Below are 12,491 nucleotides of genomic sequence, written 5' to 3' on the forward strand. Positions count from 1 at the left end.
AAAAAAAAAAAAAAGGGCTGGGTGTGGTGGCTCATGTCTGTATGCCTATAATGCCAGCACAGGGGGAGGGGGAAAGGCGGGGAGGGAAGAGAAGATAGAAGGAAACAGACACATGGCCATTCAATCTTCAGCTTACTTTTTTTTTTTTGAGATGGAGTCTTGCTCTGTCGCCCAGGCTGGAGTACAGTGGCATGATCTCGGCTCACTGCAAGCTCCACCTCTTGGGTTCACGCCATTCTCCTGCCTCAGCTGCCTGAGTAGCTGAGACTACAGGCGCCCGCCACCATGCCCGGCTAATTTTTTGTATTTTTAGTAGAGACAGGGTTTCACCATGTTAGCTAGGAGGGTATTCATCTCCCGACCTCGTGATCCGCCCGCCTCTGCCTCCCAAAGTGCTGGGATTACAGGCGTGAGCCACAGGGCCTGGCTGCTTACTTCTTTCAGGAAGTACATTTCTTCCTGCTTACCAGATCTTTGCAGGAAAGTGAAAAAAAATTTACTGGTACATTAAAATCTGGATGTTTTAAAATGAAGCACAGATCTCTACTTTATTTTATACAAAATATCAACATTAAAATCTGGATGTTTTAAAATAAAGCACAAGTCTCGACTTCATTTTTACACTAAATATCAATAACATGTGGTAATGAGGGATTTGGATACCAGGATAGTCAAAAGGAGCTCAAAAGTTTCAAAAGGCCAACAGTTTCTGTCTTCCTTCTTCTAAGATTAAATTCTGACTCCTTATAACAAAAATAAGATGACAAAAGGACATTTAGCTATCCAATTATACTTTATGTACTCTTATGTGAGGTTCATCAGAAAGATCTGATCAATACTTTTTTTTTTTGTAGAGACTGGGTCTCGATCTGTCATCCAAGCTAGAGTATAGTGGCCCAATCATAGCTCACTGCAGCCTCAAACTTCTGGGCTCAAGTGTTCCTCCTACCTCAGCCTCATGAAGAGGTGGGACTACAGGCATGAGCCACCACTTCAAGCTAATTTTAGTTTTAAAGATGGGGTCTTGCTTTGTTGCCCAGACTGGTGAAAAACTGCTGGCCTCAAGTGATCCTCCAGTCTCAGTCTACCTAGTAGCTGGGATTACAGGCATGAGCCACTGTGCCTGGCTCTTCTTCACTGTAGTTTTGATTTGCATTTCCCTAATGACAAATGATGCTGAGCATCTTTTCATGTGCTTACTGGCCATGTTCTCTGGAGAAATGTCTATTCGGATCCTTTGACTATTTTTTAATTGGGTTATTTATTTTTATACTGAGTTATAAGAGTTTTTAAACAGCTGGGTGGGATGGCTCACGCCCGTAATCCCACCGCTTTGGGAGGTGGAGGTGAGCGGATCACCTGAGGTCAGGAGTTCAAGACCAGCCTGGCTAACATGGTGAAACCCCATCTCTACTAAAAATATGAAAATTAGCTTAGGCCGGGCACGGTGGCTCAAGCCTGTAATCCCAGCACTTTGGGAGACCAAGACGGGCGGATCACGAGGTCAGGAGATCGAGACCATCCTGGCTAACACGGTGAAACCTCGTCTCTACTAAAAAATACAAAAGCTAGCCGGGCGAGGTGGCGGGCGCCTGTAGTCCCAGCTACTCGGGAGGCTGAGGCAGGAGAATGGCGTAAACCCAGGCGGTGGAGCTTGCAGTGAGCTGAGATCCGGCCACTGCACTCCAGCCTGGGCCACAGAGCGAGACTCTGTCTCAAAAAAAAAAAAAAAAATCTACTGGATATATATCCCTTATCAGATATATGACTTGCAAAAATTTCTTCCATTCTATGTGTTTTATCACTTTCGTGATGGCATCATTTGCAGCCTGTATATCTTTAATTCTGATGAAGTCTAATAATACCTATTTTTTTCTCTTACTGATTAGCTTTGGGAGAGTTTGCTTGTTTTTTTGAGACTGAGTTTCAGTCTTGTTGCCCAGGCTGGAGTGCAATGGCGTGATCTCGGCTCACTGCAGCCTCTGCCTCCCGGGTTCAAGCGATTCTCCTGCCTCAGCCTCCTGAATAGATGGGATTACAGGCTCCCACCATCACACCTGGCTAATTTTTTGTATTTTTAGTAAATGGAGTTTCAGCAGAGTTCAAGGCCAGGCTGGTCTTGATTGAATTCCCGGCCTCAGGTAATCCGCCTGCCTCGGCCTCCCACAGTGCTGGCATTACAGGCATACAGACGTGAGCCACCACATCCAGCTTTTTTTTTTTTTTTTTTTGGAGACAGAGTGTCACTCTGTCACCCAGGCTGGAGTGCAGTGGCATGATCTCGGCTCACTACAACCTCCACCTCCTGGTTCCAGCGATTCTCCTGCCTCAGCCTCCTGGGTAGCTGGGATTACAGGCAGGTGGCACCACGCCCCGCTAATTTTTGTATTTTTGGTAGAGACAGGGTTTCACCATGTTGGCCAGGCTAGTCTTGAACTCCTGGCCTCCCAAAGTGCTAGGATTACAGACATGAGCCATCGCACTCGACTGTGGGAGTTTTATTTAACTCTCCAAAGGGAACAATTTTTCAAACTGAGAAAGAAATGTATAGTGCTAACTATGGCAGAAGCGAAGCAAAGCAAAGACAAATTACTTCAGCATGCTAAAGAAAACTTCCAAAATGAAATCAAGTCCCCTGATTCCAACCACTTTTAATTAAAGATTTTCAGCCATTCTTAATTTGGAGGAATTTACCTAAAACAAAAGCACTTTTCCAACTGAATAGAAAGAGTACGCTGATGGATGTGGCCGATATGATACAGTGGAAGGACAAACTAGAATGAGAAAACCTGAGAGTGAGTCCACACGGAGAATCTCCATGAGCTTCTCATGGGACTCTTTTCTAAAACAGTTTAAAATTTCTACTCCAGTCACCTAAATGAGTTGTTGTAAGGCTTAAATGAGACAACAGTGTGTAAGAGCACTTACTAAATCATTTTGTATGGTTTAGGTACTTAGTCTGCCTTGTTTGGTACCAAATACCATAGTTACTCACGCTAGGTAAGTCAGAACACAATAATGTAAATGAGTTTTTTCATGACATGTACTTGGACTCATAATTTATAGTATTTATCTATTTTATCTGTAAAGTAATCCTTGTAAAAGGGCCTTGCTTTGATTCTTCAGGATTTAGTAGACCAGACACATTCTTTTTTCCTTTTTTGTTGTTGTTTTTGTTTTGAGACAGTCTCGCTCCCGTTGCCCAGACTGGAGTACAGTGGTGCAATCTTGGCTTACTACAGCCTCAACTTCCTGGATTCAAGCGATCCTCCCACCTCAAACTCCTCCTGAGTAGCTGGGGCTACAGGCATGCACCACCAGGCCAGGCTAATTTTTGTATTTTTTTGTAGAGACAGGGTTTCACCATGTTGCCCAGGCTGGTCTCGCACTCCTGGGCTCAAGTGATCTGTCTGCCTCAGCCTCCCAAAGCACTGAGATTACAGGTGTGAGCCACTGTGCTGGACCCAGACACAACATTAGTAAGAAAAATCAGGAAAAAACAATTAGAGGCCGGGTGCAGTACCTCATGCCTGTAATTCCAGAACTTTGGGAGGCCAAGGCAGGTGGATCACCTGAGGTCAGGAATTCAAGACCAGCCTGGTCAACATGGCAAAACCCCGTCTCTACTAAAAATACAAAAATTAGCCAGGTGTGGTGGCAGGTGCCTGTAAATCCCAGCTACTTGGACGGCTGAGGCAGGAGAATTGCTTGAACACGGGAGGCAGAGGTTGCAGTGAGTCAAGGTCACGCCACTGCACTCCAGCATGGGCAAGAGAGTGAGACTCCGTCTTAAAAAACAAAACAAACAAAAATATTAAACACAAGCTAATTTAACCCTGTACTCATTTTGACCTTAACCTACATATTTACACAAGTATTTGTAAGTATATATACTTAAAATACTTGTTAAATGTTACAAATTTTTTTTGGAGAGTAAGTCTCACTCTGTCACCCAGTCTAGAGTGCAGTGGCACAATCTCAGCTCACTGCAACCTCTGCCTCCTGGGTTCAAGCAGTTCTCTGCCTCAGCCTCCTGAGTAGCTGGGATTACAGGCGCCTGTCACTACGCCCAGCTAATTTTTTTAGTATTTTTAGTAGAGACAGGGTTTCACCATCTTGTCCAGGATGGTCTTGAATGCCTGACCTCGTGATCCGCCCGCCTCGGCCTTTCAAAGTGCTAGGATTACAGGCGTGAGTCACCAGGCCCAGTCCTGTTTTTAGTTTTTGAGACAGTATCTCACTCTGTCACCAAGCTGGAGTATAGTGGCATGGTCCTGGCTCACTGTGAACTCTGCTTCCTAGGCTCAAGTTCAAGAGATCCTCCCACCTTAGCTTTCCAAGGAGCTTGGACGACCGGCATGCACCAACACACCTGGTTAATTTTTTTGTGTGTTTTTTGTAGTGACAGGGCTTCACCATGTTGACCAAGCTGGTCTTGAACTCCTGGGTTCAATTGATCCACCTGCCTCGGCTCCCAAAGTGCTGGGATTAGAGACATGAGCCATCACACCCAACCAAATGTTACAGTTTTTTGTGAATTAGTTTTACATAGCACAGTCTCGTTCAAATATCCCCTCTTTAAAAAAGTTCAAAGACACTATATGGGAAAAAATTATGTTGCAATGAAGTGCAACACAGAGGAAATTATCATCCAATGTATGCATTAAGACATCTCATAGATTATTTTAGACAGAATTAAGCAGATAAATTGGACTTTAAAAATAAAGATCTGCTTTTGGCCAGGCGTGGTAGTTCACGCCTGTAATCCCAGCACTTTGGGAGGCTGAAGCAGGCAGATCACCTGAGGCCAGGAGTTTGAGACCAGCCTGGTCAACATAGCGAAACCACGAATCTACTAAAAATATAAAACTTAGTCAGGCGTGGTAGCATGCACCTGTAATCCCAGATATTTGAGAGGCCGAGGCACGAGAATCACTTGAACCCAGGAAGCAGAGGCTGTAGTGAGCTGAGATCATGCCACTGCACTCCAGCCTGGGTGACAGAGCGAGACCCTGTCTCAAGAAAAAAATAAATAAAGACCTGATTTCACAAGTATGAGCCAGTAGAAAGTCAGACACAGACACATATACCATCATCCTTAGTATTATCTTACTCAAGAATAATAGCTAGCTGTAGGTAAAAGCTCAAATCCTTCACTCCAGGAAAATACCCAGAAGGGATGAAGGTCAGGTAGGAGAGGACCAGAACAACTAACTATACAGCCAATACCTGGCAGAAGATTCAAAATGTAATGAACAACACAGATGATAATGGGATGAACACAGAGTTGCTCCATTCATGGGCCACTAAGGGTTAAACACTGCCTCTTCCCTATAGCGTAATTGTTTCTTCACACAAATAACCACTGTTATGCTATTACTCCATTATTCCTTTTAAATACTTACTATCATCTCCAACAGGACCTGCTGAACACTGTGCTGGAGGGTCCCTTGCCAGATCATTCAATTCCTACAGAAAAAAGAAAGAAAAGAAATATATTCAATGTAAATGTACCTTTTATCCATTACTAAAGTTTATATTGTTACCAATATTCTCTGTCATGCTGGTGAAACTCTTTTAAGAGCATTCCTTCAGAGTAAGAGATCAGTAGATTGGTGAATCTTTAAGGTATTTTGGATTCTCCAATGCAATGTATATTTTTTAAAGTGGGTCATTTTTGCTTTGTTCAGAGCTTAGTAAATAAATACAATGAGGAAGGTAAAACATGTATTATGGGCTGGGAGCGGTGGCTCACACCTGTAATCCCAGCACTTTGGGAGGCTGAGGCGGGCAGATCACTTGAGGTCAGGAGTTCGAGACCAGTCTGGCCAACAAGACTGTCTCTAGTGAAGATAGAAAAAATTAGCTGGGCATGGTGGTACATGCCTGCAATACCAGCTACTCAGGAGGCTGAGGCAGGAGAATCCCTTGAACCAGGGAGGCGGAGGTTGCAATAAGCCAAGATTGCACTACTGCACTCCAGGCCGGGTGATAGAGTGAGACTCCATTTCAAACAAACAAACAAAAACAAAAAACATGTATTATGTATTAAAGAGTCATAAAAACCGTTTTTTTTTTGTTTTGTTTTTTTGAGATGGAGTCTCGCTCTCTTGCCCAGGCTGGAGTGCAGTGGCGCGATCTCAGCTCACTGCAAGCTCCGCCTCCTGGGTTCACGCCATTCTCCTGCCTTAGCCTCCCGAGTAGCTGGGACTACAGGCACCTGCCACCATACCTGGCTAACTTTTTGTATTTTTAGCAGAGATGGGGTTTCACTGTATTAGCCAGGATGATCTCAATCTCCTGACCTCGTGATCCACCCACCTCGGCTTCCCAAAGTGCTGGGATTACAGACACGAGCCACCACGCCCAGCCAAAACTGTTTTAATGTAAACATTTCATTTATTATTTTTCAAAAAAAAATTTAAGGCTAATTTTAGTACCTCAAAACTATTAGGTTACACTTGGGACAACCTCCTAAAGTCATAAATGTTCCAAAATTATACTGGACCATCTGACAAGTTGATACGTTTTCAATGGAAGTCCACTACCAGGGTTCTAAAAGTAGAAAAAACTTTGAAAGAATATATTTTAGACTGGGCACAGTGGCTCATGCTTGTAATCTCAGCACTTTGTGGGGTCAAGGCGGGAGGATAACCTGACGTCAGGAGTTCGAGACCAGCCTAGCCTGGTGAACATCGTGAAACCCCATTTCTACTAAAAATACAAAAATTAGCCAAGCATAGTGAGTGCATGTCTATAGTCCCAGCTACTTGGGAGGCTACGCCAGGAGAATTGCTAGAACCTGGGAGGCAGAGGTTGCAGTGAGCCAAGATCATGCCACTACACTCCAGCCTGGGGCAACAGAATGAGACTTTGTCTCCAAAAAAAAAAAAAAATAAGTATTTAAAAGGCTGACTGAAGTAATAAAAGCCACCATCCATAAAGCTTTGTAGTTCCCAGGAGCGATGGCTCACACCTGTAATCCCAACACTTTGGGAAGCCAAGGCAGCGCCAATCACTTGAGGCCAGGAGCTTGAGACCAGCCCGGCCAACATAGCGAGACCCTGTACTAAAAAAACACAAAATTAGCTGGGAGTGGTGGCACACACCTGTAATCCCAGCTACTCGAGAGGCTGAGGCAGAAGAACCCGGGAAAGGGAGCTTGCAGTGAGCTGAGATCATGCCACTGCACTCCAGCCTGGGCGACAGAGCGAGACCCTGTCTCCAAAAAAAAAAAAAGCTTTTTAGTCAGAGACTCCTCTATTTGTAATAATGCTTTATAAACAGTTACCAGTTTCTCAGCTTTTTAAACATAAAAGCTCAGAAGCTTGAGACTTGTTATTGGGTGGGGACGCCTGAAAAATTACAAGGCAGGAAATCATACTATATTCCATTTCCCCTCAGCTTGGTTTTGAGACAAAACAAAGTTCTCAAGAACTAGTGTTCGATTATATTTTAAAACTACAACAGTAAAAGAGAAAAGTCTAAGATTTTTTAAATCCAAAACCATTTAGACTCTTATGTTGTTTCATCCTGTCTGTAAGTTTGGAGTACAAAGCATAAAGTTCAGAGATAAAGTTTGAAAAAGGGCCGGGCGCAGTGGCTCCTGCCTGTAATCCCAGCACTTTGGGAGGCTGAGACAGGCGAATCACGAGGTCAGAAGATCGAGACCATCCTGGCTAACACGGTGAAACCCCATCTCTACCAAAAATATAAAAAAATTAGCCGGGCGTGGTGGCGGGCACCTGTAGTCCCAGTTACTCAGGAGGCTGAGGCAGGAGAATGGCGTGAACCTGGGAGGCGGAGCATGAGTGAGCCGAGATTGCACCACTGCACTCCAGCCTGGCAACAGAGCAAGACTCCATTTCAAAAAAAAAAAAAGAAAGTTTGAAAAGAAGGCTCTGGATTGAGATGATTAACTTACTCAAATATCTCAATTTTTGGATTTTGTGTCTCTAAAATAGAGATTTTCTGCCCATCTCAAGAAAAAAAGTAATAGTTCCCATTCTCAAATATTACTGACAGCACAGGTTGGTATAACTAAGAACATCTGGCTTTATTTAAGACACTGCTGTAGCAACAGGTTGTTATTAAAATATAACTTGAATTTAACAATTGAACAATTCTGAGGTCCTGCCATGTTCATTAAGTGGAATTTTACTTTTGATTTCACTTTAATCTTTTGCTCCTTTCAAACTGAGTTACTTTTTTCCATGCTGAATGACATCAAGGTTTTTAACTCAAGAGCTACGATTTATCTAAGCAGAATACAAGATCCATCAGTCTGTTTCACGAGCCAGTATGATATAATTTTAAAACCCTAAGCCAAACTCAGACTAATAGACCTTTAACGCGCTCATTCAACACTTCCTTGGCTGACGGCACTGATACAGCTGAATCTCAAAAGCATACTGCTAAGTGAAAGAAGCCAGACATAAGGCTACATGATGTATGATTCCATTTATATGACATTCTAGAACAGGCAAAACTATAGTGACAGAAAGCAGATTCATGGTTCCAGTGGCTAGAGGGAGTTGGAGGGGGGCATAACTATAAACAGACATGAAGAAAATCTGAGGAATGATAGAAGTGTTCAAAATCATTATTTTGGTAGAGATTGTACAACTATATGCCTATTTGTCAAAACTCAAATTGTACACTAAATTTTAAGGTATGTAATACTGTATCTCAAAGTTGTTTATTATTGTTTTTTAAAGGGGAGGTAAGGTCTCACTATGTTGCCCAGGCTGGTCTCTAATGCCTGGACTCAAGCAATCCTTCCTCCTCAGCCTCCCAAAGTGCTGGAATTACAGGTGTGAGCCACAGAGCCTGGCCAGTTTTTTATTCTTAAAAGCACATTTGGGCTGGGCACAGTGGCTCACGTCTGTAATCCCAGCACTCTGGGAGGCCAAGGCGGGTGGATCATGAGGTCAGGAGTTCGAGACCAGCCTGACCAACCTGGTGAAACCCCATCTCTAAAAAAAAATACAAAAATCAGCCAGGTGTGGTGGCACACACCTGTAATCCCAGCTACTGGGGAGGCTGAGGCAGGAGAATCACTTGAACCCAGGAGGCGGAGGTTGCTGTGAGCTGAGATTGTGATACTGCACTCCAGCCTGGGCGACAGAGCGAGACTCTATCACACACACACACACACACACACACAGTACATTTGGATTCAGAAACAGATCTTTTTAAAAAAAGAAAAAAAGCACATAACTATCCATCTTTACATGTGCACAAAATATCTCCAAAGAATACAAAAGAAACGCCAGGCACGGTGGCTCACAGCTGTAATCCCAGCACTTTGGGAGGCTGAGGCAGGTGGATCACGAAGTCAGGAGTTCGAGACCAGCCTGGCTAACATGCTGAAACCCCGTGTCTACTAAAAATACAAAAATTAGCCGGGCATGGTGGCACACACCTGTAGTCCCAGCTACTCGGAAGGCTGAGGCAGGAGAATTGCCTGAACCTGGGAGGCAGAGGATGCAGTGAGCTGAGATGTCTTCACTGCACTCCAGCCTGGGTGACAGAGTGAGACTCTGTCTCAAAACGCACACACACACACACACACACACACACACACACAAAACTAGTCAATAAATAATTGCCTTTAGGAAGGAAAGCTTAGGGGTGAGAATGGGAACTATATTCCTTTTATACATTTTGAATTTTATAAAAGTGTGTATACTGCCTATTTGAAAAATAAATTACCCTTTAAAATTTTTTTTCTCTTTTTTTAACCAAGTGGGTCTGTGCAAGAATTATCCTGACCACAAATGTGGATTAAAATAGCTGTTAAAAATTGTCATCATGGCCGGGCACAGTGGCTCACCTGAGGTCAGGAGTTCAAGACCAGCCTGGCCAACATGGCAAAACCCCATCTTTACTAAAAGTACAAAAATTAGCTGGGCGTGGTGGGGGCTCCTGTAATCCCAGCTACTTAGGAGGCTGAGGCAGGAGAATTGCTTGAACCTGGGAGGCAGAGGTTGCAATGAGCCAATATCACACTACTCCACTCCAGTCTGCGTGACAAGAGCGAGATACCGACTTAAGAAAAAAAAAAATTGTCATCATTTGCAGTGTAATCTAAATAGTGAAAACCCAATTACAGCAAATAAACATACAATCTATAAAACTGATTATCTCTACATCATGATGAAAACTGAAGTTGAATCTAGTTGGAACATGTGGGCAGAAAAAAATAATATCCCAATATATCAGGCTGTGTTTTAACAGTTGGCTTTAAACCTATACATTAATTTTAACTATTTTATGAGAAAGAACAACAGAGAAATAAAGTACAGCCAGCCCTCTGTGTCTACAGGTTCCACTAACTGTGGGTCAAATACACTGGGGAAAAAATGATGTCTGTACTGAACATGTGCAGACTTCTTTGGTCATTATTCCCTAAACACCACAGCATAACAACTATTCACAGAGCACTTACACTGTATTAGGTTTTGTAAGTAATCTAGAGATGACTTAAAGTATACAGGAAGATGTGCACAGGTTATATGCAAATATTATGCCATTTTATATCAGGGACTTGAGCATCTGTAGATTTTGGTATCCATGGAAGCACCTGGGACCAACCTTTCATGGATACTGAGGGAGGAATGTATATATAATTACGTTTAGAAAAAAGTGATAGGTAAGGAACTTTGACAGTTAAAGTAGAACATTCTCAATTTATAAAAAGATTCTCAACCCGGTGCAGTGGCTTACGCCTGTAATCCTAGCACTCTGAGAGGCTGAGGCGGGTGGATCACCTGAGGCCAGGAGTTCAAGACCAGCCCGGCCAACATGGTGAAACCCAGTCTCTACTAAAAATGCAAAAATTAGCCAGGTGTGGTGGTGCGTGCCTGTAATTCCAGCTACCCAGGAGGCTGAGGCAGGAGAATTGCTGGAACCCGGGAAGCAGGGGCCGCAATAAGCTGAGATCGTGCTGTTGCACTTCAGCCTGGGCAATAGAGACTGTCTCAAAAAAAAGAAATTTTAAGGAAAAAAAAAAAAGATAATTAAAGTAGAATACTAAAACTTTGAAACCCAAAGACATATATGCATCACACCACTATAGCAAAAAGAAACCCTCTAAATTCCTTGAGGGGAAGGCATCCTTCAAGGGATGTGCAGATTTCCCTTTCACTATATCCTTGAGTAGGCAACTCAAGCTATTAGTCAGTAAAAATTAATGCTTCTTTACAAACTACCCTCCTTCCCTAATCATAACAATTATGAAACAAAATAAAAATAGCATGGGAAAGATGTGTTTACCCTTGGTCCTCACCCTATGGTGTAAGGTGAAAGGAACAAGACGGGAAACTGAAAGGGGTTATGATTAACTTTGTAGAAAAATGGCTCTGAAGTCAAGTTTTAGTAGTCTGAATATTGCTATACAAATCAAGGCTCTTTGGTGGTTAAAATCACACTATGAAAATATTTAAACAAAGATTATGATTCATAGCATTGTAATTTCAGGGCTGCGCATGGTGGCTCACGTTTGTAATCCCCACACTTTGGGAGGCTAAGCAGGGAGGATGACTTGAGGCCAGGAGCTCCAGACCAGCTTGGTCAACACAGTGAGACTCTATCTCCACAAAAAAAAAATTTTTTTAATTAGCCCAGCATGGTGGAGGGAGCCTGTAGTCCTAGCTGCCTGGGAGGCTGAGGTAGGAGGATTGCTTGAGCCCAGGAGTTCAAGGCTGCAGTGGATTGTGTCACTATACTCCAGCCTAGGCAACAAAGTGAGAGCCCATCTCTAAAAAAAAGTACATATTTTAAAATACATTTTTCATATGTTACGTATGTGTTTATTACATACATACATACGTATTTGTGTGTTATATATACATTATATACATAATATATACATCATGTTATACATTATATACATTATATAACAATGTATACATTATGTTATATTTTTTTACATATTAAAAACATATATTAAAATACATATGTATATATAAAATTTCAGGGTCATAAGACATCATTTAGAAGTATTCCCAATTTTATAAGAAAACAAAATACAAAGTAACCCAAGGGTAAGGACTTGAGTGTCCTGCTATACCATGGTTCTTTAAATCTGGATCTAAAATATTAGAAATGTACAAGTTAGAAATGTCTGAGAATCGGCCGGGTGCAGTGGCTCATGCCTGTAATCCCAGCACTTTGGGAGGCCGAAGCGGACAAATCACAACGTCAAGAAATCAAGACCAGCCTAGCCAACGTGGTGAAACCCCGTCTCTACTAAAAATACAAAAATTAGCTGGGCGTGGTGGCACTTGCCTGTAGTCCCAGCTACTCAGGAGGCTGAGGCAGGAGAATCACTTGAACCCAGGAGACGGAGGTTGCAGTGAGCCGAGATCGCGTCACTGCACTCCAGCCTGGGTGACAGAGCGAGACTCTGTCTCAAAAAAAAAAGAAAAAGGCCGAGTGCGGTGGCTCAAGCCTGTAATCCCAGCACTTTAGGAGGCCGAGTCGGGCGG

The 12,491-nt window shown here is 43.0% G+C and overlaps 1 protein-coding gene across 4 annotated transcripts in view; it reads right to left on the bottom strand.

Annotated features, from left to right (window-relative positions):
• The window catches only part of UBE2D2 (ubiquitin conjugating enzyme E2 D2), a 66,583-nt gene that overhangs the window by 21,834 nt on the left and 32,258 nt on the right, over positions 1–12,491 (bottom strand). For 3 of the 4 annotated variants that reach the window (XM_017873926.1, XM_017873927.1, XM_017873924.1), the window contains exon 2: positions 5,406–5,469. In XM_017873926.1, the coding sequence (XP_017729415.1) occupies positions 5,406–5,469 (64 nt within the window). Of the gene's footprint in view, positions 1–5,405; positions 5,470–8,345; positions 8,394–12,491 lie in introns of those variants that run through there. The other variant, XM_017873925.1, reaches the window with a different exon arrangement.

This window comes from Rhinopithecus bieti, unplaced genomic scaffold (assembly GCF_001698545.2).
Source record: "Rhinopithecus bieti isolate Rb0 unplaced genomic scaffold, ASM169854v2 scaffold_8674, whole genome shotgun sequence".
Classification (NCBI taxonomy): domain Eukaryota; kingdom Metazoa; phylum Chordata; class Mammalia; order Primates; family Cercopithecidae; genus Rhinopithecus; species Rhinopithecus bieti.